The 27,078-nt window shown below is 50.1% G+C and overlaps 1 protein-coding gene across 1 annotated transcript in view; it reads right to left on the bottom strand.

Moving 5' to 3' along the window:
* Window positions 1-23,447, bottom strand: part of LOC124043678 (histone-lysine N-methyltransferase ASH1L-like) — a 47,674-nt gene extending 24,227 nt beyond the window's left edge. The window contains 12 exon segments of the mRNA XM_046362515.1: window positions 7,562-7,768; window positions 8,000-8,108; window positions 8,243-8,288; window positions 8,549-8,622; window positions 8,747-8,841; window positions 8,978-9,151; window positions 9,331-10,000; window positions 11,755-12,919; window positions 12,921-13,001; window positions 13,003-16,266; window positions 17,049-17,802; window positions 22,213-23,447. Coding sequence (XP_046218471.1) covers window positions 7,562-7,768; window positions 8,000-8,108; window positions 8,243-8,288; window positions 8,549-8,622; window positions 8,747-8,841; window positions 8,978-9,151; window positions 9,331-10,000; window positions 11,755-12,919; window positions 12,921-13,001; window positions 13,003-16,266; window positions 17,049-17,609 — 6,446 coding nt within the window. The 5' untranslated portion in view covers window positions 17,610-17,802; window positions 22,213-23,447.
* Between the last annotated feature and the right edge of the window lie 3,631 nt (window positions 23,448-27,078).

Genomic DNA, 27,078 nt, shown 5'->3' with positions numbered 1-27,078 from the left:
AGGAAACAGCAGAGGGAACACCCCCCTATCCACATCGATGGGACAGTAGTGGAGAGGGAAGTTTTAAGTTCCTTGGCATACACATCACAGACAAACTGAATTGGTCCACCCACACAGACAGCATCGTGAAGAAGGTGCAGCAGTTGGGTAATGTGCTGTTAAAAGTGGTGTAGCATATTGAAATTAGAAGCAATAGCCTACAACTATTTTAGCTAAATAGCCCAGTACTGTACTGCCGACCGTCACGTTGTACAGCGCCATATTTTCCATTCCATCCTAACGGAAACCCAGAGGGGTTTTCTTTTTCTTTGAATAGAAACACCATAATATTAAGCAAATTAATTAAGTACCAATCAAAAGTTGACACCTACTCACTCCAAGATCTCTTTATTTTTACTATTTTCTACATTGTAGAATAATAGTGAAGACATCACAACTATGAAATAACACATATGGAACAAATTCTTATTGACAAGGACAGCCTACACCTTCCTCCCCGTCGGGGAATTGAAACCCGGTCTCCCGCGTGCCCTGCCCGCACAACATTGGGATTCTTTAGCTAAATAACCCAGTACTGTACTGCCGACCATCAAGTTGTATTTTTCCTTGCTCACTCAAGGTTAAATGAAAATGGAAATCTCCAAAATATTGTTACTTTAAAAAAAAGTGATTATTATTAATTAATTAAGAATTATATAAAAATCCCCTTAGATATTCTCACAGATCCTAATGGATACTTAGAGGATTGTAGGATTCTAAATTAGTATCTAAAAATTTAATTATTGGCAGAGAGTCACGTCATTGAAAAAAATATGTGTAGATATACTGTAGGCCTAGCATAGGTGAAATGAGTATTGGTTTCACTACAATTATGGTGTGGAAATGTTATGCCCCTTATATATTCATTTAGAATCCTTTTATGCTGTATCCTATTCCCATACTATATTCCATTCCATCCTAATGAAAACTATGAGGGTTTTGTTTTTCTCGGAAAAGAAACACCATAACATTAATCCAATTAAGCAAAATTTCTTCAAAAACAATCCCATATACTACGTTATTACAAGTAATACCAATATGGGAGACTTTCAAATGCTTCAAAGTTGCCCTCTGGTGGTCAAACTATCACTAACTTGGCATTAACGTAAAGAATGGCTGACAATTAAATAACGTGCCATAGAATGTTGCAGCAGCCCGCAAGGTGTTCTGCAGTATGATGCAACTTTTAAAGGAGGAAGCACTGTAGGCTTCTAACCCACTTTCTACTGTATAATATAATTAAATTATATCTTAAAAACTAAGTCTATCAGAACTCCCTTCCTTCCAATAAATGTTATACCCCTTGATCATCAAGAACAGGACTTGGAAATATGTAAGTATAAATTAGCCAAATTGTCTTGCCTGAGCATAACCCCAAAACAAAGGGCTTATTAGCCAGCCCTACTCTGTTGTTAATGATGTTATTGTCATGGAGGACTGATTGTGCTCATTGATTCGATTTGAAAAATAAACGTTTCCCTCATGGAATGGCGTGCTTTGAGCACTACTGAAAAGTGCTATTACATGTGAATGCCATATGCTGCATTTGCTATAGGCCTATTGTTAACCTTTTTGTTGATGACACTTTGACATCTTGATAACATGCAGTTTTTTAAAGAGCAAATCCACAAATGAAACAATAAAATGTTTGCCCCGCCTCTCGTTTGGTAAAAAGCTGAGGGATGGGCCTGGAGAAACTTAACCACTCTCAGATTAATAGACAGGGCTACCGATGAAAGGACTGACCATCCATGACAGTGTTTGTTCACATTTACAATGTTTACAAACATTGGAGAAACAAGCTTATATTTTGGGTTCTTATGAAGTGTGACAGTTGAACTAAGCTCGAGGCATTTATAAATTATATTCTTAAGAATCAATGGATATATCATTTATAAGTACAAAAATGTACAAACTACAGATTGCCCCTTTACGTCTATCAAAAGTGTGTAAGTTTGAACATGTGTCCATTAGGCCTATGGATGTTTCTTACCATGAATTAGATTGAGCAATAAAAGCCTTACTTTTATTCCATAGGCTGGGATCCGAACTATGCAGCTGAAGCAAGAGAGCATTTTTCACTGGCTGTCCACTGGTTTCAAAAACAATGATTGATAAGCTGCTTAAACTTCTTGAATTCAATCATTGGGTTCAAATACACATTTAGATGTGTGAACAGCCATCCACAACAATAGGTAAATGAGAGCAGCAGTGTGATTCACATCAATGCGCTGTGTTGATAACAATAAGTGATATCCGGGCGCCGTAGATTACACCACTGCTGTCATCCTTACATCCAAGTGTTTATTCAAAGTGGATAATCTTTGGATGCCGACAGCAGTCGCACCATTGGAAGATAAAGCTTGGACTATAGCCTACAAAAGCCAATTCCTGCGATCCATCAAACACATTTGGTGTGTCATCATAGTGGTCTGATTTATGGTCAGACTCGCTCAACAAATTTAAACGTATGCCTTTCTTCAACGCTGATTTGAATGTCATTGAAAAAAAACAGAAGTGTCAAAGAGTTCTCAAACATCGTTTCTGATTTAAAAAGTAATCTAGTTTTTCAAAAATATCCAATCAGATTAAAATATTTTTTTGCTGGTAACGGTAAGGGATTATTGTTACAGATTTTTTGTAATCCCTTATATGTAACGGATTATATGTAATCAGTTACTCCCCAACCCTGGGTATGTATGTGTATATCAAAATCAAATTTTATTGGTCACATACACGTGATTAGCAGATGTTTATGCGGGTGTAGCGAAATGCTTGAGATTCTAAATTCAGCACTAGCTTCTAAACTCAGAACCCTGTCTTTCAAAGATAATTCGTAAAAATCCAAATTACTTCAAAGATCTTCATTGTAAAGGGTTTAAACACTGTTTCCCATGCTTGTTCAATGAACCACAATTAATGAACATGCACCTGTGGAACAGTCATTACGACACTAACAGTTTACAGTTGGTAGACAATTAAGGTCACAGTTATAAAAACACTAAAGAGGCCTTTCTACTGAAAAACACCAAAAGAAAGATGCCCAGGGTCCCTGCTCATCTGCACGAACGTGCCTTAGACATGCTGCAAGGAGGCATGAGGATTACAATTTATTGCCCTGGCCATATCTGCAATGTCCGTACTGTGAGACGCATAAGACAGCGCTACAGGGAGACAGGACGGACAGCTGATCATCCTCGCAGTGGCAGACCACGTGTAACACCTGCACAGGATCGGTACATCTGAACATCACACCTGCGGGACAGGTACAGGATGGCAACAACTGCCCGAGTTACGCCAGAAACACACAATCCCTCCATCAGTGATCAGACTGTCCGCAATAGGCTGAGAGGGGCTGGACTGAGGGCTTGTAGCCCTGTTGTAAGGCAGGTCCTCACCTAGACATCACCGTCAACAACGTCACCTTTGGGCACAAACCCACCGTCGCTGGACCAGACAATACTGGCAAAAAGTGATCTTCACTGACGAGTCGCAGTTGTGTCACAGTTGGTCGGATTCGCATTTATCGCCGAAGGAATGAGCTTTACACCGAGGCCTGTACTCGGGATCGATTTGTAGGTGGAGGGTCCATCATGGTCTGGGGCGGTGTGTCACAGCATCATTGGACTGAGCTTGTTGACATTGCAGGTAATCTCCATGCTGTGCATTATAGGGAAGACATCCTCCTCCCTCATGTGGTACCTTTCCTGCAGGCTCATCCTGACATGACCCTCCAGCATGACAATGCCACCAGCCATACTGCATGTTCTGTGCGTGATTTCCTGCAAGACAGGAATGTCTGTTCTGCCATGGCCAGCGAAGAGCCCGGATCTCAATCCTATTGAGCACGTCTGGGACCTATTGGACCAGAGGGTGAGGGCTAGGGCCATTCCCCCCAGAAATATCCCGGAACTTGCAGGTGCCTTGGTGGAAGAGTGGGGTAACATCTCACAGCAAGAACTGGCAAATCTGGTGCAGTCCATGAGGACTGGATATGCCACACCAGATACTGACTGTTACTTTTGATTTTGCCCTCCCCCTTTGTCCAGGGAGACATTATTCCATTTCTGTTAGTCACATGTCTATGGATCTTGTTCAGTTTATGTCTCAGTTGTTGAATCATACATTCATACAAATATTTACACATGTTAAATTTACTGAAAATAAACACAGTTGACAGTGAGAGTATGTTTCTGTTTTTGCTGAGTGTACATATATATACACACATACACACACTATTGTGTGTGGGGTAGAAAGATGATGTAGTCATTTTTTAAAATCTTGTTAAACACTTATTTCACATGGGGTCCATGCAATTTATGTAAGTTATTACTACTACTGTTTACTCTTGAACATATTCCGGCTTCCCATAACAAAGGGGTTAAATAATTATACACTCAAGACATTTCAGCTTCTCATTTTTAGTTAATCAAGCTTAACATTATGGGTATTGCATGTAGGCCAGTGACACAAAAAATATCTACTTAACCCATTTTAAATTCAGGCAAAAACACAAGAAAATATGGAAGAAGTCAAGGGGTGTGAATTGTTTAGAAGGCACATATACAAAGCCCCACGGAAAGTATTCAAGCCCCTTGATTTTTTCCACATTTTGTTATGTTACAGCCTTATTCACAAAAACAATTGATTTTTTATTTTTAAATATCCCCCTCAATCTTACACAATACCCCATAATGACAAAGCAAACAGGTTTTTAGAAATGCTTGCTAATTTATAAACGATTCTAAACTGAAATATCACATTTACGTAAGTATTCCAGACCATTTACTGAGTACTTTGTTGAAGCACCTTCTCGGCAGCGATTACTGCATTGAAACTCCTTGGGTATGACACTTGGGTATGACACTTGGGTATGACACCTGAAAATAGAAGTGCAGCGACACTCCCCACCCAAGCCGACAGCGCTTGACAGGAACTGCAGAGAATGTGAAAAACTACCCAAATACAGGTATGACAAGCTTGTAGCGTCATACCCAAGAAGACTCGAGGCTGTAATCTCCGTCAAAGGTGCTTCAACAAAGTACTAAGTAAACGGTCTGAATAATTATGTAAATGTGATCAAATTTTCTAAAATAAAACAACTGTTCTTGCCTTGTCATTATGGGGTATTGTGTGTAGCTTTATTAGGGGGGGGGGGGACTATTTCATACATGTTTGAATAAGTCTAATGTAACAAAATGAATACTTCCCGAACGCACTGTATATATGAGCCAAAGTCCACCAAAAAAAAGATGATTTAAAATGATTGTACCATTATATGATATATAGCCTACCGCAGATTACACATGACAGAAAAACAAATAAATACCTATTTAAGATATTTGGTACAGAATGGTCTAGCCTAAATTAAACAAATTCAGATTTAGCCTACAAATTAGTGCATTTTATTTTGACTAGCTTAGTAATTTCATAATTAATAGACGGACACATTACCTTTAGCTACAGAATATCTCACCACCGTGAGTTTCCATCTCCTCCCCTCTCTCCTTCATTCCTTTCTTCAGTGCTCAGAGAGGGGGGCTGTCAACAGTTTAATGAAATGTTTCATTGTTAAAACATGTTACTATCGATGTTGCCAAACAGATTTCACTTGGTTTCCCAAATTTAGCACTGGGTAGCTGCAGGAACAGGGTTGGAGAGCCCATGGCATAGAGTTTGGGTGGAATATCACCTGTCACGCAGCAAGATTACCGGAGTAGACTACCAGACAGACATGAGTTAAAAACATACTGGCGGGAAAGTGGCCTCCATTCACTATCCCGGAAGTCTTTTTGTCACGCCCATTTGATAAATGGGCCATTACTAATATGTAACATTTATTTCGATTTGGAAAGTCAAAATTAAATTGAGAATAGTCTGATGGGTGAAAATATGATCACTTGATGAGAGAACAGCATTGTGCAGCTTGAGGCAAGGAACTGAGTAAGCTTCTTTTTTTTTTTTTTATTTTTTACACTTTCTCAAATCATCAATAGCCTGTAGTCGCATCATGCAGCCCATACATCGTTTGATTTCTAAGGCATACCTAAATACACAACTTGAAGCAACCACATATTTCGCCATGGTGCATGTTCAGAATGGTCAGTGAGGGGGGGTGGTCAAGCCTCGACACACCTACAACTTGTTTATTTATCCAAACCCAGCCCTTACCCGCCACCTACTACACTCATAGTACCGGTTGTGAACATAGCTACACCCAGCGCTAAGATTTACCATTGCATTACATTTGTTAATACAAATAGAGCACAAAGTGAATATGTGACTTGTGGAAGTTAGGATTAGCCCCTTAATGCATACACACACTACATGGCCAAAAGTATGTGAACATCTCATTTGAGAATCATGGGCATTAATATGGAGTTCATCCCCCCTTTGCTGCTACAAGTCTCCACTCTTCTAGGAAAGCTTTCCACAAGATGTTGGAACATCGCTGTGGGGACTTGCTTCCAATCAGCCACAAAAGCATTAGTGAGGGCGGGAACTGATGTTGGGCGATTAGGCCTGGCTCGAAGTCAGCATCCAATTAATCCCAAAGGCGTTCGATGGGCTTGAGGTCAGGGCTCAAGTTCTTCCACACCGATCTTGACGAACCATTTCTAGACGGACCACGCTTTGTGCACGGGGGCATTGTCATGCTGAAACAGGAAAGGGCCTTCCCCAAACTGTTGCCAAAGTTGGAAGCACAGGATCATCTAGAATGTCATTGTATGCTGTAGCATTAAGATATCCCCTCACTGGAACTAAAGGGTCTAGCCCAAAACATGAAAAACAGCCCCAGACAATTATTCATCCTCCACCAAACTTTACAGTTGTCACTATGCATTGGGGCAGGTAGCGTTCTCTTGGCATCCGCCAAACACAGATTTATTGAAGCGTAATTATTGAACTCATCACTCCAGAGAATGCTTTTCCACTGCTCCAGAGTCCAATGGCGGTGAGCTTTACACTACTCCAGCCGATGCTTGGCATTGCGCATGGTGAGCATAGGCTTGTGTGCGGCTGCTCGGCCATGAAAACCCATTTCATAAAGCTCCCAATGAACAGTTCTTGGACTGACGTTTCTTCCAGAGGCAGTTTGGAACTTGGTATTGAGTGTTACAACCAAGAACGATTTATAAGCGCTCCGCTACTCAGCGGCCCCGTTCTATGAGCTTTTGTGGCCTACCATGTTGCGGCTGAGCCATTGCTGCTCCTAGACGTTTCCACTTCACAATAACAGCACTTAAGGTGACTAGGGCAGCTCTAGCAGGGCAGAAATTGTACACACTGACTTGTTGGACATTTGGCATCCTATAACTGGGTCACGTGGAAAGTCTCTGAGCTCCTCAGTAAGGCCATTCTACTGCCAATGTTTGTCTATGGAGATTGCATGTCTGTGTGCTCTATTTTATACACGTCAGCAACGGGTGTGGCTGAAATTGAGGAATCCACTAATTTGAAAGGATGTCCACATACTTTTGTATATATAGTGTATCAATACATGCATTCAAATCTATCTCACCTGAACTCGTGCTCGCTGACGACCTCTCCCAGGTACTCGATGATGAACTGGCCTGAGCGGAGGGGCTCCTTGGTGCGAATGCCCCAACCCTTGCCCTCGGCACGGAAGCGCTCCAGGCACTGCACCCACTCATGCCTCTGGATGTGCTGGTTGTCACACTGCTCCCCGCAGGGACAGGTGCCGGGAGAGCACTCGGCAAAGCTCATCCTGAGGGAGTGGAAGAAAATACGTATTACTGCTAAGTGCGAGACACCAAGATTCTTTAAATAATTCTGAATTCAATTCACATCTTGAGATGCTATTCCAAGGCAGGTGTCTGAATATTGATGCAAATTGAAAACCCACGCAGGTTTGAACGAGTTTTCCTTGAGCATGGCACTTCAGGGAGCATATGCCAGTGTGTGGGTCTATTTTAATCTCCAATGCCAGTGTTTATACCTGTTGAGGCATTCGTCAAGGCAGCCTCTGTCTACGGCTTCCCCGGAAGGCCTGCAGTTACAGGTGGTGGCTTCATAACCCGAGACAGGCTTCACATCCACATAGACGTCTACAGCGGAAACAGGTTACACAAGGTCAGACACACAATAGCTTGACCAGATTATGGCTGCCTTAATGCTCAGCATGAAATAGTGTTTGGTTATGTTTTTATTGACTGGACCGTAGAAAAGAGTGTGAACTCACTTGATCTGATCTTTTTATAAAGGGGGACGTCAGGCTTCTCGTAGAGCTAAAACGACCAAGAAATGTAGGTTATTACATCATAAGTAGCCTTGTCCGAGCCAGAACTGCCCTTAGTGCAGGAGCCTATCTCCTGTTTTTGTAGAGTGAGGAAAGCTTGATGTTCAAGTACACCTGCTGGACAGGACGCTAGTCTGTCACAGGCCTTACGTCATAAAAGAGACAAACCCTTACATAGATTGAACAAATTCCCATTATAGTTTATCGACTCTGAAGGAACAACACTTAGCAGTGAACATAAATGATCACCTGGTCATGTTTCCACAGCCACAAGATGTCGTAAGGCAACTGGAAATCAATGCGCTTCTGTCTTAGGTACTTTCCTGAAAGAGGGTGGGGGGGGAGACAGAACATAACAGAATACGTGAGGGGAACAAGGGAGTTGATTTTAAGACACAGTAACATGTCATGACAAAATGTGTGCGTTTGCGTGCAAAGGACACTCACCGACATGGATGGGGGCAGGAAAAAGCCCGTACTCGTGTTCCCCAGGTGTGTACTCCAGTTTCTCTTTCTTCAGTTGCAGGATCTGACTGCGAGGACTGAAAGAGAAACAGGGACAACAACAAAAATAAGAGCGAGTGAGATGTCCATATATGCCCTAAATATTACTGGTTTGAACTTTGGTAAGCAAACGGGTTATCCAGATTTTATGTCTGGCACAATTATGGGACCCACTCCGCAGTCTTGTACACATCAGAGTAGAGCCCAGCTTTTTGGTACTTCTTCTTTGGAGGCCTGGCTGCCCTCTTCTCCCGTAGGCTGGTTATAGGCATGGGTGGAGCTTGTTCCATGGGGATGGTGCCCGGAGGTTCCGGGGAGGAGGGGCCATCTGGTTTCCCCTCCAGAGCACTGAAATAGAATCAAGACTCACTTTAAAGTAATGACTGGCTTGATAGACTCTCCTATATATACACACAGCTGCTAAGATCTAAAATTAGCACGGCCTATGAAAGTAAGCAGCATCATGATCACAGTGCTCACTGTTGAGGCTACAATCACGTGTTGATCTGCGGTGGTGGTGGTTTTACCTGCGGAAGCGCTGCAGCTCCTCTTGGGTGAGCCAGCCTCTTCCTCCCCCGGCTCTGGACCTCATCCCCAGGCCTCCCAGATTCACCTCCCTGTCCAGCGCTCGTTCCTCCACCTTCTCGCCCTCCGCTACCTCCTCACCCTCCCCTTCCTCCCCCTCTTCCTCCCCATCTCTCTCCCAGGGTTTCCTCTTCTGGCCTTTCCTGCGCTGGCCCTGGACCACCGACTCGATCGCGTCTGTCACCGTGTCCTCTTTACACGCTCCTCCCCCTGACCCTCCTCCTCGGTCCCGGTGCCTGGGCTGGGTCACTTCAGCCGGAGGGGGCGGCGATGGGGGCGGGGAGGGCAAGGGATGCTTCCTGGGGCGCCCGGGGCCCCTCTTCTTGACCACGTTGTTGCCTGTCCTCGCCTGTCTCTGGAGCTTCTTGGCACGGAGGATCTTGTTGACGTGGTGCAGGCTGTGTTTGGAGGGCTGGGCCCGGTGGGAGTGGTGCTGCGGGGAGGCATCATTGTCCAGGCAGCAGCCCTGGGAGGGTGAGTCGTGGCTGCAGTGGGAGAGGCAGGCAGAGGAGGAAGAAAGGGAGTGGAACAGAGGGTGGTGGTTGTGGTGCTGCATGAGGTGGTCCTCAGGGGCAGAGTGGTCACCTCGGGTCTGGACACCTGATGCATTGCCTGCACATAAACAGACAAGGACAGAGAAGATAGAGGGGGAGGGGATTAGATGATAAACATAGGAATAAGCTGCAGCGTGACACTTGTGAACTTGTATTTATTCCAAGTCCTAGCTTACTTCCACTGTTAGGCCGACATCTAGCCTCCATCTTTCAATGCTGCCTAATAATGATCAAGGCTTATTCTTTAATTGAAAGGAAATTAATCAACTTGACATCCACTGCCAAATCCCTCACCAAAATGCAGTTTATTACAGATAGACATATAGACTAGGCCCACCTCACCAGACTGAAACGCAACGTCACGTAAACGAACAATGACGCCAGACTTTCTCAGCTTATTGCATTTAGTCCACTCACATTACTTATAGTAGCACCGTTCACTAAAAGGGGACTGTCAGTTTGCCCAATCAGCACCTGGGCACTCCACCGGCTCCCCCTCCCCTCTGCTGCTTCTCCCCACATTTCTCTCCTCTGGTTCACACTCCTGTGCGAGGTTCTTCCACACTCCACCTCCCTGCCGACTAGGCTACCTCCATGGTGGTGGTGCAGTCTGACCGCTGGACGACCCTGTGTCCTGAGCTCTAATCCTAGATTACCCTGGCTGGGTTCAAACTACACCATGCTGCCTGCTTACCTCACCAGGAGCCTTCCACCCAAGCATGCCTGGACTCCTCACACATGCACAGTAACACAGGCACACACGCCCATCTCGCGGTCAAAGGCAGCTTGATGAAGCAGAATCATTACCCAAAGCACTCAGACTTACCTGTCCAGCTATATTAGCTGTGTACACAGAGATCTAAGACAGACAGAAGCAGCCTTTCAGTTTGACAGCTTTGATGGGGAAGGAAGCCTACCAAATATAGCCTGTAACAAAACATCCAGCTCAACTATCACGACAAGACTTTTCTTACTATTCTTAGGGACAAAACATCTCGCTGTACATCCTACAAGGCTACAATGACAACCACATACAAAGCAGGGCCGTTTATGTAATTATGGGGGTTTTGCTGCCAAGCCCTTAATCACAGGTTAGGGCTATCTAATGTCAGGGCCGGTGGACGGTAGATGCACGTACAAGGGATGGCATTGTGTCCCTCCAAGGGATTTCTAAAGGGTATATTGAGTCATTGAACGCTGTGATTAAGCAGAGATAATGGACATGTCCCAAATTGCACCCTATTCTATAGCACAATACTTTTAACCAAGGCTCTGGTCAGAAGTAGTGCACTATAAAGGGAAAAGGGTGAAATTTGGGACACACAGTGTTCAGTGCTCACTATGCCATATGGTGGTTTGCAAAGGGGTCACTGCACGGACACATAACCCTGGAATCAATACTGCCACTAATGGCTATGCATACCAGGCCAATTTCACTACTTTACTGCCAAGAAATTAAGCTAAGCGACATCATTCAATCAAAACAGAAACCGCTGAATTCTTGAAGCACCAGCAGCGGAACTATTTTTGGAAGTGAACTTGGTGCACAATTCAATAACCTTCACAATGTCAGATTCAATTTGGGTCAAATTCCGAAGTAGTACAAAGATACATTTTGGTGCAGAAATCATAGTCGGAGCTATAAATAGCACAGGGATTTTGAACGCTCTCAAAAAAGTAATTTCTATCAAAGCAAATAGCCTAAAAACAGCTGAGGATTCCCTCACATTGATGTACACACTAGATTTCAGCAAGACAGTGGTACTGTAGGCTAACATCCCTCTAACAGAACGCCCTGTTACAGTGACTCACCCAACTCTCTCCTCTCCGCTGACGTGGAGTGGTCCTTTTTCAGCATCAGCTCCATCCGGGAGAAGTTCGCACTCTCCGCTGCCACTCCCTTCCTGCCTCCGACTCCCCTCAGCGATGTGCTGGTCAGGGCGGTGGCGAACAGGTTGGTGTGGTGCGGGGGGTCCTGGGAGTTGGGGTCCATCTCATCTGTGGGCGTGAGGGGCTCCTCGTCTTCCTCATCACTGTCTGAGCAGCCCGCCGGGTCTTCTCCCTGCCCTTCTGTGAACGGACCCTGGTCGGCCCCCGCAGGGATCCGGGAGAGCTTAGCGTAGTCTGCCTCAGAGCTTCCCATCCTGAACCAGGACTCTACGGGGTGGTGGCCCCGGGGCCCAGCACTGCCCTGGGTCAGGCGAGAGGGCCCAAGGCAAGACAGGGATGTCTCCTTGCGCTTGTACCTCTCGGCTGAAGAAGAGGAGGACGAGGAAGGGGAGTTGGCCGTGGCCTGGTTGTTGGCACTGGTGGTAGTAGGGGTGGAGTCTCTTCCGAAGTGGCAGCGCTGCAGAGATTCGGCCATTCCAGCACCGCTTGCTCCACGTTCTCTTCCCGATCCCGGGCTCTCGGTCATTCCCACTCCACCTCGGCTCCCTCCTCCTCCCTCTTCCCCGTCCTCCTCGGCACAGCGCTCTCTGTGTTTGTGCCTGTGTTTGTGTTTGTGATGCCAGCCGAACGACAGCTCTGAGGACATAGTAGGGTAGAGTACGGGAGACCGGCCCGCACCCAGGAACTCCTGCCTCAGCAACTTGTGTTTCTTTTTGTGAAATTTGGAGGGGTTGAGCAGGAGGTGTGACGGGTGGTGGTGGTGCACGTAGGAAGGGGGAGGCGGCGGGTGGAAGGAGGGGGAATGATGGGAGTGGTGGGATGGGGCAGAAAGCGGGTTCTGGTGATGGGGGTACAGGGTGCTGGCTGGGGGGTAACCTCTGTAGTAGCCCAGGCCAAGGGGACCAGAGGAGTAGGGAACACTGTAGGGTGGGTGGTAGAACCCGGCGCTAGATAGCGGGAACCCCAGCCCGTGAACAAAAGGTACGTCTGACAATGACTCCCGCAGCTTTGGAGGGCGCCCGCGTTTCTTCTTCAGGTCTGGCTTGCGGACGTAGTGCAGAGAGTCACAGGGGTATGAGGGGTGGGGGGGAGTAGTAGCCGCTGAAGTTGATCCTGAAGATTGTGGGGAGCAGGTCTCTGTGCAGGTAGTGATGCGGAGGGGGGGCCACCAGCACCTCCCATGGTCCCAGCGGCCCTGACACCCGACCCTGGTACTCTGCTCGCTCCTTCAGCTCCCAGGGGCATCCCCAGGCCACTGCCCAGTCTGTGAGCCGGGGTGCGGTGCGCTATCCTGATCTCACTGAGCCTCAACACAATCTCATCCAGCTCGGCCAGGAAGTCAGGGTCCTGGCGCCGGGAGCGCAGCTGCAGGTACTTCTTCTTGCGTTTGCGCTTCTGCCTCTTTAGCTTGTCGTAGCCTGGGCAGCCGTGGCTCCGGCGCTTGCATTTGTGCTTGTGTTTCTCTTTGTGGCCCACTAGTGTGGAGGGAGGGGCTGCCGGGTGGGGCCTGCGGGGGTCGGGTGAGGATCTCACCCCCAGCGGTGACGGAGAGGATGAGGGGCGCTCCAGCAGCACTGAGGACGAGTGTCTTAGTCCACCATGAGGGTTCACCCCAACTCCAACCCCCACAGCTGAGCCCATCACCCCTGGCATTAGCAGGCCATTGGCTATCCCAGGTGGCATCCCCACACCGCAGGCCTTCTCTCCCCGGTCAGAAGTGCTGTTGTTGTCTGTTCCTATGCCGCTGTCGCTGGGTACAGTCTCCTCGCTATGAGACTCACTGACGGGCGAGGGGGTGGCTTCCTTCAGTTCACTCAGAGGTGCAGGGGATGTTGGGTGGAGAGGCCTGGGAGGGGATATCTTACGGTAGTGGTAGTGCTGCCTGTAATGGTGGTGGTGGTGATGGTAGCCACGGCACGACTTCTTCTGGGAGGCCACGGCAGCCGAGGAGCCCAGAGTGCGAGGGGAGGGGGCTGAGAACGTCGGGGGAGGGAAGGGGAACGAGTGGTGGACGTGGTGGGAGTGGAAGTGTGGGTGTGTCAGGAAGTGCACTGCCCCTGGCTCCACAAAGCAGGCATCACTGATGGGGCTCTGGCCTCCACTGGACTGGGAGAGCGAGGGGGAGGGGAAAACCTCAGCAGTGGGGAGATGGTGCTGCTGCGACTGGGACTGATGGTGGTGGAGGGGCGATGTGGTGTTTGGGGACAGGAAAGGCCCCTCCGGGGGTGGTGTTGAAGCTGCCAATGAGGGGCTTGTTGATGCTTTAGGTTTGCGCCCTCTCCTTTTCCCCATGTATACTGTCCCCTTTTTGCTTACGTTGATCTGGGGTCCCAGTTTGCCACCGAAAGAAGCAGCCAAGGAGGACAGAGACTGGGTTGCAGCTGCTACCTGGCCCACCACCCCACTGGCAGTTCCTCTGGGGGGCTCCTGCTCTGGTCCAGACCCTGGCCCCAATAGGATCTGGCTGAGGAACCGTTTGCGTTTGACACTCTTCATCTTATTGATCTTGCCTATGATAGTCTTCATGATGAGCTGCCCGTTGCCCTTGGTCCGGAACTGTTTCCCATCTCCCCCTTCCGGTGCCAGAGTGGGGGGCTGACCCTCCTGCGGCAAGGTGGGGGGCAGGCGTTTGGGTCGCCCCCGCTTCCTCGGCATAGGTTTGGGAGGATTTAGGTCCACCTCCGGGTGGAGAACAGGGGGGTCCTGCTCCTCTTTCGACTTGTGTAAAGAAAAGACCTTGGATGGGACCAGTTTGTGAGGGGGACGTCCCCGAGTGGGGGCGTCCAGCCTGGGCATTTTAGACTTGGGCCGCCCCCTTTTCCTGGCTGGCTGTGGAAAGAGTTGAGACACGGCGGAAGGCTTGACCTTATTAGGGTTAGGAGGCCGTCCTACAGGCCTGCGTATAGGTGGGGGAGTATCAAGGCCTGAGGATAAAGGCACAATGGCTTCGCGCTGGTCAACTGGGCAGCCCTGGCCCGCCCTCTGTGACCGGTTCACTATTCTGGTCCAGCGGGGCTTTCTGCCTCGCCGCTTCTTCAGGGGTTTGCTGTCCTGCCCTGGAGGCGAGCCCGGTGACTCTTCTCCAGGGGACTCGTCTCTGAGAGGAGGGGGTGAACGGTCGCCGGCAGGCTCTGGTGGCGAGGCAGTCCATCTCACAGTCTCCAGAGGACTGAAGATGCAGCGGGTGCGACCGTCCCTTTCCCTGTTGGGACTGCGTTTACTGGGGTTGGGACTACGTTTACTGGGGTTGGGACTGCGTTTACTGGGGTTGGGACTGCGTTTACTGGGGCTCAAGCTCTTGCTTCTCTCCCCTCTGAGTGACTGATTAGCCCCCTTAGTCTTGGACTCCTGCTTGCTGGATGCTGAAGGAGGGGGGCATTTGGATAAGTCTCTGGGGTCGTGCCGGTCACGCTCACTGCTGTCCCTCTCACTGCTGTCCCTCTCACTGCTGTCCCTCTCACTGCTGTCCCTCTCACTGCTGTCCCTCTCACTGCTGTCCCTCTCACTGCTGTCCCTCTCCTCTGCCTGGGAGGGACTTTCTTGGTCTCTGGAGTGGTGTCCTTGAGAGGCTTGGGAGCCCTGGCGACATGACAGGCTCCCTGTCCTCTTCTCTGATGAGGAGCAAGATGACAAACAAGAGGGTGAGGAGGAGGAAGAGGAGGAGGCGGAGTGGGGTGGTGGGCAGTGAGTGAGACGGGACTGTGGCGGCTTCGCACCTTTACTGTTGCTGTTGTTGTCCTTTGAAGTTGTTGCCAGGCGGCTGTTGCCGCAGGCGTAGGTCAGCACAGGGCTGCTGCTGCGACTGCTGTTGCTACTGCTGCCAGACTTGCCGGCTCCATCTGCCTCCTCTTTCCCAGGTGGGGTGGGTGACTTCTCCGAAACACAGTCTTTATTGTTCCTGGAGCCATAGGGGCGGCCAGGAGGGCGAGAGACAGGAGGGGGTGGAGCTAGGTGGACCGCTCTAGAATAGGTTGCCCTGTTGACCATAGCGCGGTCTCGCTGCTTTTGGGTGGGGGCCATAAAGTTAGAAGTGGTGTGGGTGGTGGGAGAGGGAGTCGTTTTGGGGGGTTTCACCTTGGTGGCCTTTGAGGGAGGGCAGGTGGCGATGAGTTGCGCTAGTTTCTCAGTGACAGTAGGAGCCCCCCAACTAGGAATGCCCCGGTCCTTCTCTTCCAGACCCGCGCTGCTGTAAATGTACCCAGGGGGATTGGTAACGCCTTCCACGCTGGGTTCCTGTGATGGGGGCGCAGGAGGGAAGGGGGAGGAGGTCGGAGACTTGGTTTGGGGCATGGGAATCTTCTTCCCAGAAGCGTGGTGCGTTTTGCCATCTGCAGAAGGGCGGTGAAGATTCAGGGGTCTCTCCGTCGAGATGGCGGATTTCCCGTCCGACTTCGCCTCCGACTTGTCTGACTTGCAGGCCAGCTTTGGAGGACCCTGTAAAGAGGATACAAATAATCAAATATAAAAACCATTGATTGCAGAATGACAAGGCCTATCAGAAAGGTAGCTCCTAGAAAGGTATGGTCGTGTTCCACAAAGTAATCTATTTTCTAGAATAACTATTTTGACATTTGTAATCTTCTGATACGTATTCAAACCCAGGCAATGCTTTCTGGTAATTACCTAGAGTAAAAAACCTAATAGAAGAAAATGAAGCTCTGAAAGAATCATTTGACAACCACATAAAGCCGGCATAAAGCACAACCCTGTCAATAAGTCTACCTAGACGGTCTACATGGAATCCAATCAAGTTTTGTTTAGTCCTATGTAACTTGCAGTTCATTGATGGGATTTTCTGTCCAATACTGCTCCCCAGTTCTGCCTCGAGAAAAAGATCCTCTAGACTCAATAACACTTATTAGGGTCAGACTGGGACAGAGGAGAGAGAGGAAGGAGTTGAGAAGCAGGGAATGATTGGAAGGGGAGACAAGCCAGAGTTGGACACAAAGAGAATACAGACAAAGAAACAGATTGTTCAAAATATGAAGCAAAAATCAGCTTTACAAGTATAACTTCTGAATTCAAACCGGCGAAACAATGCTAGAAGAGAAATGAGTGAACTGGCTGACAGTATTGCTTTGCCTCTTTTTGGCACAGTCCAAAGCCAGACAGGTCTTGTGGAATTCCTAACAGCCTCTTTAGTTAGGATACCTTGTTTGACAGCGATATGGTTTCTCGATCAAAGTCCTACCCTAAAACATGCTTGCCTTGCTTACCCGTTTAGCTGGAGTACTCCCATTCACTCGACTGGGTGAAGTGGTGGAAGGCGAAGAAACAGGTGGAGGAGGAGTGGGGGCAGCAACAGCAGAGGGAGACGAAGACGGTGGGGTGGGTCGTTTAATGCCAGGACTCTGCTCTCTCTCCCTGCCATGTGTTGGGCTCTGGGTCTGGTTGACCCCGTCGCCTGCTCTGACTCCTACGCGGCTCCCGCGGCCCCCTCCTCGCCCGCTGGGTCTCACAGTGGCCCTGAAAGCCGGCCGACACACGTAGTTCTCCAGGATCTTGGGCGGCTTCTTCATGCGTTTGGCCTGCAGGCCAATCTTGAGTTTGACGTTGCCCTCATGGAGGCTAGTCTCTTTGACAGAGAACTGGGGTGACTGCTGCTGGTCACCGGAGCCCCCTCCTCCACCTGCAGCAGAAGAGGAGTCTTTCTGCGACGCCTCTTTCTCCTCCTCGTCTTTCTTCCCACCCCCTCCTGCCTTCTCTCGCTCCCCATGGGGAGCAGTGATGGAGAGGGGGGGTGGAGTAGCAGGCCCCCCCTGAGTCCTCTGATCCATCAGAGATTTAGGGGGTGAGGGGTGACTAGGGAGGGATGTTTCGGACGGCAGGTACAGTTTTCTAGGAAAAGGCAGCGGTCCAGGAAGAGACGGGATAGGGGTGAAGGGGGATATTGGGGAAGCTAAAAGCAATCCTTGCTCGGTGTCTTTTCTCCCTTCCTGGCTGCCCAGCCCTCTTTCTCCGTCCTTCAAGCTGTAGAGAGAATTACAGGTAGAGATGTGAGGGGGTAGAACAAGGTGGGGAATAGCAAAGAGAAAATACAAAAGTTTGATATTAGTCAGTAAACTGAGCAAAAACACTGACTTTACTTAACACTGCGAGGCATCCTTTAGCATAGTAAATGAGCGAGGAGAAGAGAGAGGTGAAATATTTGTAACATCTATTTGCTTAGCAGCTTTCCTTCTTCACTCGGTGACTTTTTATGATGCGTTTGTCCTTACAGCTTCCCTCAATCTGTGACCTATTTACACAGCTGGGTGTGTATTTGACAAGAGGTGTAGTTCTGATGCTCAAGGACTCAATAACATCCATCCACCATCGAGAACTTCAACTCCCAATAACCCTCCAGGTCCAAGGTACAGGGTCTATAATATCACTATCAAGTGTCTTGAGTAAGAGAACTGGTTTAGGGTCAGTTCTGCCTTTTAGATCACAACTAATAGGAATACGTCGACAGTGGGAACCTGATCCTAGACCAGCACTCTGAGCTCTGACCCTCAGATATGGTTACAGAGCATTACGGCTACTGTAGTGCATCATGCTACAGACCCCACCACCACTACCCAGGTGATTTGTAATAAGCTTCTAAATGAACCAACCCCCCATGGATCTCTCATTAGTTTTTGTGAAAATGTCTCTCAGATTGCTCCGAGCTTAGTGCTGCGGCAAGGTTCCTAATTGTGTTCTCGAAAGACAGACGTGTTCGTACGAAAGAAATGGTCCGCTCCGGCTCCCTACGGCCACTGAATGATTTAATGCGGGCTCGCCCAAAGCAGGTGCTTTCTCCTGGTGAAGTCATTTGGAGGCGATTCAGAACTGTGACCTCAGCACATTGGGCCCTCTGGGGGACAGAGGATCCAGCCGCTGTTCCCAGCCACTCTGGAGCAGCGAATGAGAGAGAGCAGCATGCTGACGGTTTCTCTGTGCCTGCCCTACTGTGGCAGAAAGCACTAACAGATTAATTTAGTGGAGCCAGAGCATGCCTAAGGAAAGTCTTTACAAGTCATCCGATAAAGCAGTCAGAGTTCTAAAATCAACATTGTTCGGAAGCCTGAGAGAATACTTGTTCTGGATTGTTTTCCTTGTAGCTTCTAGGGCTTGGGGGAGCAAGCTTTTTCTGCAGAATCACAACTGTGAAACAGAACTTGGGAGTCTTGCCTGTGCTTCCCCACGCCCACTTCTCCATGTTTATTTCAATTACTCACTCCACTTCGCCTCTAACTTCCACCATGCCCCCCCCCCCCCGTTACACATACCACACTCAAATCACACCTCCCTCCTTTCTGCCCCACTCTTCTTTCTACTTTCCCTCTCCCTTTCACTCACTTGGAATGCTCCAGGAACAGAGGACAAACTAGTCACTGGTTTCCTACTAATCGAAAACACATTTCTTTCCCCCCCACTCTTCTCTCTCTCTCCTTTCCCCATGTCCTTGCTTCACTCTGTGACAATCATTCCCCTAGTTCTTCAAAACCCACTGCTTAAAGTGTTAATGTGTGTGCAAATTCATTGTGTAGCTTCCGCTGATCTGAGTGCTGGTATGCCAAAAGTAATTGGCTGTAGTAGCAAGGGATGTAAATGGCTACTGACACAAGACTAGAGTTAAGCATGATATTGAGTCAAAACATCTCTCCCAGTCTAAAAAGGTGTTCTGCGTGAACAGAACGACACTATGCCAATTACCTAGTTCAATATTTCCAAACAATCTGACCAAAGATTATACTATTTTTTTCTTCTTGCATATCAGGGCTACATCTCAATATATCAAAAAAGCTGATGGAGAGCAGCTCTAAAGCGTCCTTGTCCGCCCCGACACTCATGGTCATTCTCAAGTCAGTGGGACAGTTATTCTCAGGACAGGGAAATAATGTGTTAGCCTACTACTCTAGCGATACAATTAACATTCAGAGAGAATACTCCTGAGGTTACAGAAGGAAACATCACCTTATTTCTATTAGGTTACATTTCAATGTAGAGCCAATGTCATATGTACATAAAGAGGTTTGGTAAAGTCACGTGGGGGAATATTCCGACTCAAAAAAAGGAAAAGTCGGAGATCAAATAATCGTTTAACTTTTGCACATGTTGTCCCTCACTTCTGATTTCCCGATAGAGCAGTATTTAAAGCAGCCTCAATAGCATGCTCAGGATAGGAGGACCGATCTTAAAACGTTTTCATTATGAAACTATCACAGGCCGCTGACTCAATTATTGTAAATCTTTTCAAACTGTTATTAGTATCAGTTATAACTGACTCGGGGCTCCCGGGCAGCAGTCTAAGGCACTGCATCTCAGTGATAGAGGCGCCACTACAGACACTCTGGTTCAATTCCAAGCTGTATCACAACAGGCCGTGATTGGAAGTCCAATTGGGCGGCGCACAATAGGTCCAGCGTCGTCCGGGTTTGGCCGGTGTAGGCCGTCATTGGAAAAAACGTTTTTTTTCTGTACTGACTTGTCTAGTTTAATAAAAGGTTCAAATAAAAAACTATATATATTAAACGTTAAGAGACCAAAGGCTCAACCACAACCGCAGGTGATTCGATCTTTACCCATGTGTTGTAGCTAGACTGCTTACTTCCTAAACTCACAACAAACGCAACAACTACTGATTGACGTGACAAAACTAAATAAGCTACAGTTTCTGATTTATCTCAAGAACCATGATAAATCAGGTCCCAAACAGCTGTATTGCCCTAACTTAAAGGGCAACTGTACCACTTATCAACCTAATTTCTTTATCGACAGCACAATACCAGTGTAAACATATGAGAATGGCACATTTCTATTTTTTGTAGCAAAAAAATAAAGTTAAAAAAGTTCTAGCCAAAAAGTTTAAACATTTTAAAATCAGTGCAAACAGATTTGCAGTGACATGGGAAGCAAGAAAATACCGTCCGTTGGGCTACCAACTAGTCGCAGGTTTTGAAAATCTCTACTTTTAATCCAAGCTTGTGATGTAAGAGAAGCATTTTTTTTACCTTGTCTTCAACCACAGAAAATAGAATCCCACTGTTTTCACATACACTATATATACACACAAAAGTATGTCGACACCCCATCAAATGAGTGGATTAGGCTATTTTAGCCACAACCGTTGCAGACAGGTGTATAAAATTGAGCACAGCCATGCAATTTTCATAGTCAAACATTCGCAGTAGAATGGCCTTAGTCTTACTGAAAAGATCAGTGACTTTCAACGTGGCACTATCATAGGATGCTTCCTTTCCAACAAGTCAGTCAGTTGGTCAAATATCTGCTCTGCTAGAGCTGCCACGGTCAACTGTAAGTGCTTTTATTGTGAAGTGGAAATGTCAATGAGCAACAACAGCTCAGCCACGAAGTGGTAGAACACACAAGCACGTAGTGCGTAAAAACCATCTGTCCTTGGTTTCAACATCAGCACAATAACTAAACTTCAGGAGCATCATGAAATGGGTTTTCATGGCCGAGCAGCTGCACACAAGCCTAAAATCATCATACGCAATGCCAAGTGTCAGCTAGAGTAGTGTAAAGCTTACCGCTATTGAGACTCTGGAGCAGTGGAAACGTGTTCTCTGGACTGATGAATCACGCTTCACCATCTGGCAGTCCGATGGACCAATCTGAGTTTGGCAGATGCCAGAAGAAAGCTACCTGCCCGAATACATAGTGCCAAATGTCAAGTTTGGTCGAGGGCTAGGCCGCTTAGTTCCAGTGAAGGTATATCTTAACGCTACAGCATACAATGACATTCTAGATGATTTTGTGCTTCCAACTGTGGCAACAGTTTGGGGGAAAGCCTCTTCCTTTTTCAGCATGACAATGCCTCCATGCACAAAGCAAGGTCCATACAGAAATGGTTTGTCAAGATCGGTGTGGAAGAACTTGAGCCCTGACCTCAACCCCACCTTTTGGATGAATTGGAACACCGACTGCGAGCCAGGCCTAATCGCCCAACATCGGTGCCCAACATCGGTGCCTAACATCAGTGCCCAACCTCACTAATGCTTTTGTGGCTGAATAAAATCAAGTCCCAGCAGCAATGTCCCAACATCTATATGAAAGCCATCCCAGAAGAGTAAAGGCTGTTATAGCAAAAAAGGGGGGACCAACTCTATATTAATGCCCATGATTTTCAAATGAGATGTTCGACAAACAGGTGTCCATGTACTTTTGGTCATGTCGTGTATGTAGAAACTGGTTTGGCGCTGGAGAATAACATCTCTTTACAATATCAAATCACCTCATGCAAGAACGTTTAATCGCCATGCATTGTAATGATGGGTGCAGGGCATTGTGAGCACAAGAGATATCCATCAAAATACACATTTCATGATAAAAGATTGACAATATCAACAGCTACAATAGTACGTATATCTTTCAGATTATGCATCCACTCACCTCCGTAGGAGTCCAAAAAATGTGTTCACATTATGTGGATCGAAATCCCCCCTTCGTGCGTATCAACATGGTCGCCACAGTATAATGCCCCACTGCTGATTTGCCAAAACCGCAAAGATTAGAGAAATTTCAAAATTATACATCCATTCCGATTTTGGGAGATCAATAACGAATTCTGACATGTCCCAAAAATGTACCCATTTAGAACTCATTTGCATCAACTGACTATTTGACTTGATAATAGTCCTGCTGTAATACGCAAAGTGATCAGCTATTGCTAAACTGCTCATTCATATTCTAGTTAACGTTATTGTTTAGCAGTGACCCCAAACCGACGTCCTAACACGGTAATATTGCTTACGAGAGAAATATAACGAAAAACAGAAAGTTAGACAAGACGCCAAAAGGAAGTAAATTATTACATTGTTGCCAATTCTAGAATGACATTTTTTGGAACGAGACAACAAAATATCGCCGGTGCAGTAGCGACTATTTACAATGTATTAATTCATAGGAGGACAGTGTTGATTTTGTAACAAGCTATATGGGTCGTCCAATAACAACCTATGTTACATTCTATCAATGGTGCTCGCTAGCAAGCCATTATCTGGGCTACCTTGCTGGGATAACTTACATTTCCAGCAACGTGGCCGTACTTGTGGGAAATGTATCCGTCTGACAGCTTTAAATAATTTGATGTTATGCAAATAAACGCAGACTGTTCACAAATAAACGAATACAAACTAAACCAAATAACCTGTCATTTTCGCGTAGCGACTCGTGCTAGCTTTGTAGCTAAAGCTAAACTATGACGGCTAACGATGCAATATTATTTAGCAGGCAAGCTAGCGAGTCAGCTAGTACAGCCATGTCTTAGAATACTCTTCCGTCAAAGGCGTAGAGACAAATGCAATAGCAACATTAAAGGAAGCAGATATTTAAATAAAATAGATGCAGCCTTATTCAAAAAAGACGAACTGTCAACAAAATGGCGGCTGCGTTGAATCAACAGAGCTCCGAAATGGATCTCTCTCTATTTCTTGTCCCTCGCCCTGTTTTTTTTTCTCCTCACAGCAATTGGTATCCTTGATATCTCCAAACACGAATTGACTCTTCTTCAACACAACGTTAGCTGAGCCGAGACGTGTCGTAATGGGCCTCGGTCATTAATCGGGCCTCCATGTCTGCTAAGCCCGTATCGTCTCTGTCAATTCAACACGGGCATTCTCAGTCACACGAGGGGAGGGGAGAGAGAGAGAGAGAGAGGGGGGTAGAGAGGGGGTAGAGAGAGAGAGAGAGAGAGAGAGGGAGGGGGTAGAGAGAGAGAGGAGAGGGAGGGGATAGAGAGAGAGAGGAGGGAGGGGGTAGAGAGAGAGAGGAGAGGGAGGGGTAGAGAGAGAGAGAGGAGAGAGGGGTAGAGAGAGAGGAGAGAGGGGGGAGAGAGAGAGAGGGGGGAGAGAGAGGGGGGGAGAGGAGAGAGGGGGGGAGAGGAGAGGGGGAGAGGAGGAGGGGGGGGAGAGGAGAGGGGGGAGAGAGGAGAGGGGGAGAGAGAGGGAGGGGGAGAGAGGAGAGGGGGGGGAGAGAGAGGAGAGGGGGAGAGAGAGGAGAGGGGGAGAGGAGAGGGGGGAGAGAGGAGAGAGGGGGAGAGAGGGGGGAGAGAGGAGAGGAGAGAGGGGGAGAGAGGGAGAGGGGGAGGAGGGAGAGGAGGGGAGAGAGGAGAGAGGGGGAGGGGGAGAGAGGGGGAGAGAGGGGGGAGGGGGAGAGAGGGGGGGGGGGAGAGGAGGGGGTAGAGAGAGAGAGAGGGGGAGAGGAGGGGGTAGAGAGAGGAGGGGGGTAGAGAGAGAGAGGAGGGGAGGGAAGAGAGGGAAGAGAGAGGGAGGGGGAGGGAGGAGAGGGAAGAGAGAAGGGAGAGGGAGGGGGAGGAGAGAAAGGGAGAGAGGAGGGAGGAGAGAGGGAGGGAGGAGAGAGGGAGAGGAGGGAGAGAGGGGAGAGGGGAGAGGAGGGAGGAGAGAGGGAGAGGAGGGAGAGAGGGAGAGGGGAGAGGAGGGAGGAGAGAGGAGAGGAGGGGAGAGGGGAGAGGAGGGAGGAGAGGGAGGAGAGAGAGAGAGGGGAGAGGGAGGAGAGAGAGAGGGAGAGAGGAGAGGAGGGAGGAGAGAGGAGAGAGGAGGAGGAGAGAGGAGAGGGAGGAGGGAGGAGGAGGAGAGAGGGAGGAGGGAGGGAGAGAGGAGAGGAGGGAGAGGGAGGGGGAGCGAGGGAGAGAGGGAGGGGGAGCGAGAGGAGAGGGAGGAGGGAGAGGGAGGAGGGAGGAGGAGGGAGAGAGAGAGAGGAGGGAGAGAGAGAGGGAGGGGGGAGCGAGAGGAGAGGGAGGGGGAGCGAGAGGAGAGGGAGGGGGAGCGAGAGGAGAGGGAGGGGGAGCGAGAGGAGAGGGAGGGGGAGCGAGAGGAGAGGGAGGGGGAGCGAGAGGAGAGGGAGGGGGGAGCGAGAGGAGGGAGGGGGAGCGAGAGGGAGAGGGAGGGGGAGCGAGAGGAGAGGGAGGGGGAGCAAGAGAGAGAGAGGGAGGGGGAGCGAGAGAGAGAGGGAGGGGGGGGAGCGAGAGAGGAGAGGGAGGGGGAGAGAGAGAGGAGAGGGAGGGGGAGCGAGAGAGAGAGGAGAGGAGGGGGGGGAGAGAGAGGGAGAGGGAGGGGGAGCGAGAGAGAGAGGGAGGGAGGGAGGGGAGAGGGAGGGGGAGCGAGAGGAGAGGGAGGGGGAGCGAGAGGAGAGGGAGGGGGGAGAGAGAGAGGGAGGGAGAGAGAGGGAGGGAGGGGGAGAGAGGAGAGGGAGGGGGAGGGGAGAGGGAGAGAGGGAGGGAGGGGGAGGAGAGAGAGAGGGAGAGGGAGGGGGAGCGAGAGAGAGAGGGAGAGGGAGGGGGAGGGAGAGGGAGAGGAGAGGGGGGGAGAGAGAGGGAGAGGGGGAGGAGAGAGGAGGGAGAGGGGAGGAGAGAGGAGGGAGAGGGGAGAGAGAGAGGGAGGGGAGAGGGAGAGAGGAGGGAGGGGGGAGAGAGAGAGGGAGGGAGGGAGGGAGAGAGAGAGGGAGGGAGGGAGAGAGAGAGGGAGGGGGAGAGAGGGAGGGAGGGAGGGGGAGAGAGAGAGGGAGGGAGGGGGAGAGAGAGAGGGAGGGAGGGGGAGAGAGGGGGAGAGAGAGAGAGGGAGGGGAGGGGGGAGAGGGAGGGAGGGGGGAGAGGGGAGGGAGGGAGGGAGGGAGGGAGGGAGGGGGGAGGGAGGGGGGGGAGGGAGGGAGGGGGAGGGGGAGAGGGAGGGAGGGGGGGGAGGGAGGGAGGGGGGGAGGGGGAGGGAGGGAGAGAGGGAGGGAGGGGGGAGAGAGGGAGGGGGGAGAGAGGGAGGGGGAGGGAGGGAGGGAGGGAGGGAGAGGGGGAGGGGGAGAGAGAGGGGGAGGGGGAGAGAGAGAGGGGGAGGGGGAGAGAGAGAGGGAGGGAGGGAGAGAGAGAGGGAGGGAGGGAGGGAGGGGAGAGAGAGAGGGAGGGGGAGGGAGGAGGGAGAGAGAGAGAGGGAGGGAGGGGAGAGAGAGAGAGAGGGGGAGGGAGGGAGGGGGAGAGAGGAGGGAGAGGGAGAGAGAGGGAGGGAGGGGAGAGAGAGGGAGGGAGGGGGAGGGAGGGAGGGGGGAGAGAGGGGAGGGGGAGGGAGGGAGGAGGGAGGGAGGGAGGGGGAGGGAGGGGGAGAGAGAGGGGGAGGGGGAGGGAGAGAGGGGGGGGAGGAGAGAGAGGGAGGGGGGGGGGAGGAGGGAGGAGGGAGGGGGGAGAGAGAGGGAGGGAGGGGAGAGAGAGAGGGAGGGAGGGAGGGGGAGAGAGAGGGAGGGAGGGAGGGAGGGGGAGAGAGAGAGGGAGGGAGGGAGGGGGAGAGAGAGAGGGAGGGGGGGGAGAGAGAGGGAGGGAGGGAGGGAGGGGGGGAGAGAGGGAGGGGGAGAGGGAGGGAGAGAGGGGGAGGAGGGAGGGGGAGAGAGGGAGGGAGAGGAGAGGGAGGGAGGGAGAGAGGGAGGGAGGGGGGAGAGAGGGAGGGAGGGAGAGGGAGGGGGGGGAGAGAGAGGAGGGAGGGGGGAGAGAGAGGGAGGGGGAGAGAGAGGAGGGAGAGGGAGGGAGGGAGGGGGGGGAGTGGGGGGGAGAGGGAGGGAGGGAGAGAGGGAGGGGGGAGAGAGGGAGGGGGGGGGGAGGGAGGGGGAGGGAGGGGGAGGAGGGGGGAGAGAGGGAGGGAGAGAGAGGGAGGGGGGGAGGGAGGGGGGAGGGAGGGGGGAGAGAGGGAGGAGAGAGAGAGGGAGAGGGAGGGGGAGCGAGAGAGAGAGGGAGAGGGAGCGAGAGGAGAGGGAGGGGGGAGCGAGAGGAGAGGGAGGGGGAGAGAGAGGAGAGGGAGGGGGGAGGAGAGGAGAGGGAGGGGGAGCGAGAGGAGAGGGAGGGGGAGCGAGAGGAGAGGGAGGGGGAGGGAGAGGAGAGGGAGGGGGGAGGAGAGGAGAGGGAGGGGGAGAGAGAGGAGAGGGGGGGAGAGAGGAGGGGGAGAGAGAGGGGGGAGAGAGGGAGAGAGAGGGGGAGAGAGGAGAGAGGGGGAGAGAGGAGAGAGGGGGGGAGAGAGGAGAGGGAGAGGGGGAGAGAGGGAGAGAGGAGGGAGGGGAGGAGGAGAGAGGAGGGGAGAGAGGGGGAGAGAGAGAGAGGGAGAGGGAGGGGAGGGGAGAGAGGGAGGGAGGGGAGAGAGAGACGAGAGGAGGGGAGAGGGAGTGAGGGAAGGAGAGAGAGAGGGAGGGAGGGAGGGAGGGAGGGAGGGAGGGAGAGGAAGAGATGGGGGGAGAGAGGGAGGAGGGAAGGAGGCGAGAGAGATGGAAGGG

The sequence above is a fragment of the Oncorhynchus gorbuscha genome, linkage group LG09 (assembly GCF_021184085.1).
Source record: "Oncorhynchus gorbuscha isolate QuinsamMale2020 ecotype Even-year linkage group LG09, OgorEven_v1.0, whole genome shotgun sequence".
NCBI lineage: Eukaryota > Metazoa > Chordata > Actinopteri > Salmoniformes > Salmonidae > Oncorhynchus > Oncorhynchus gorbuscha.
The sequence above is the reverse complement of the archived record's forward strand: the minus strand, read 5'-3'. Positions and strand labels throughout refer to the sequence as shown.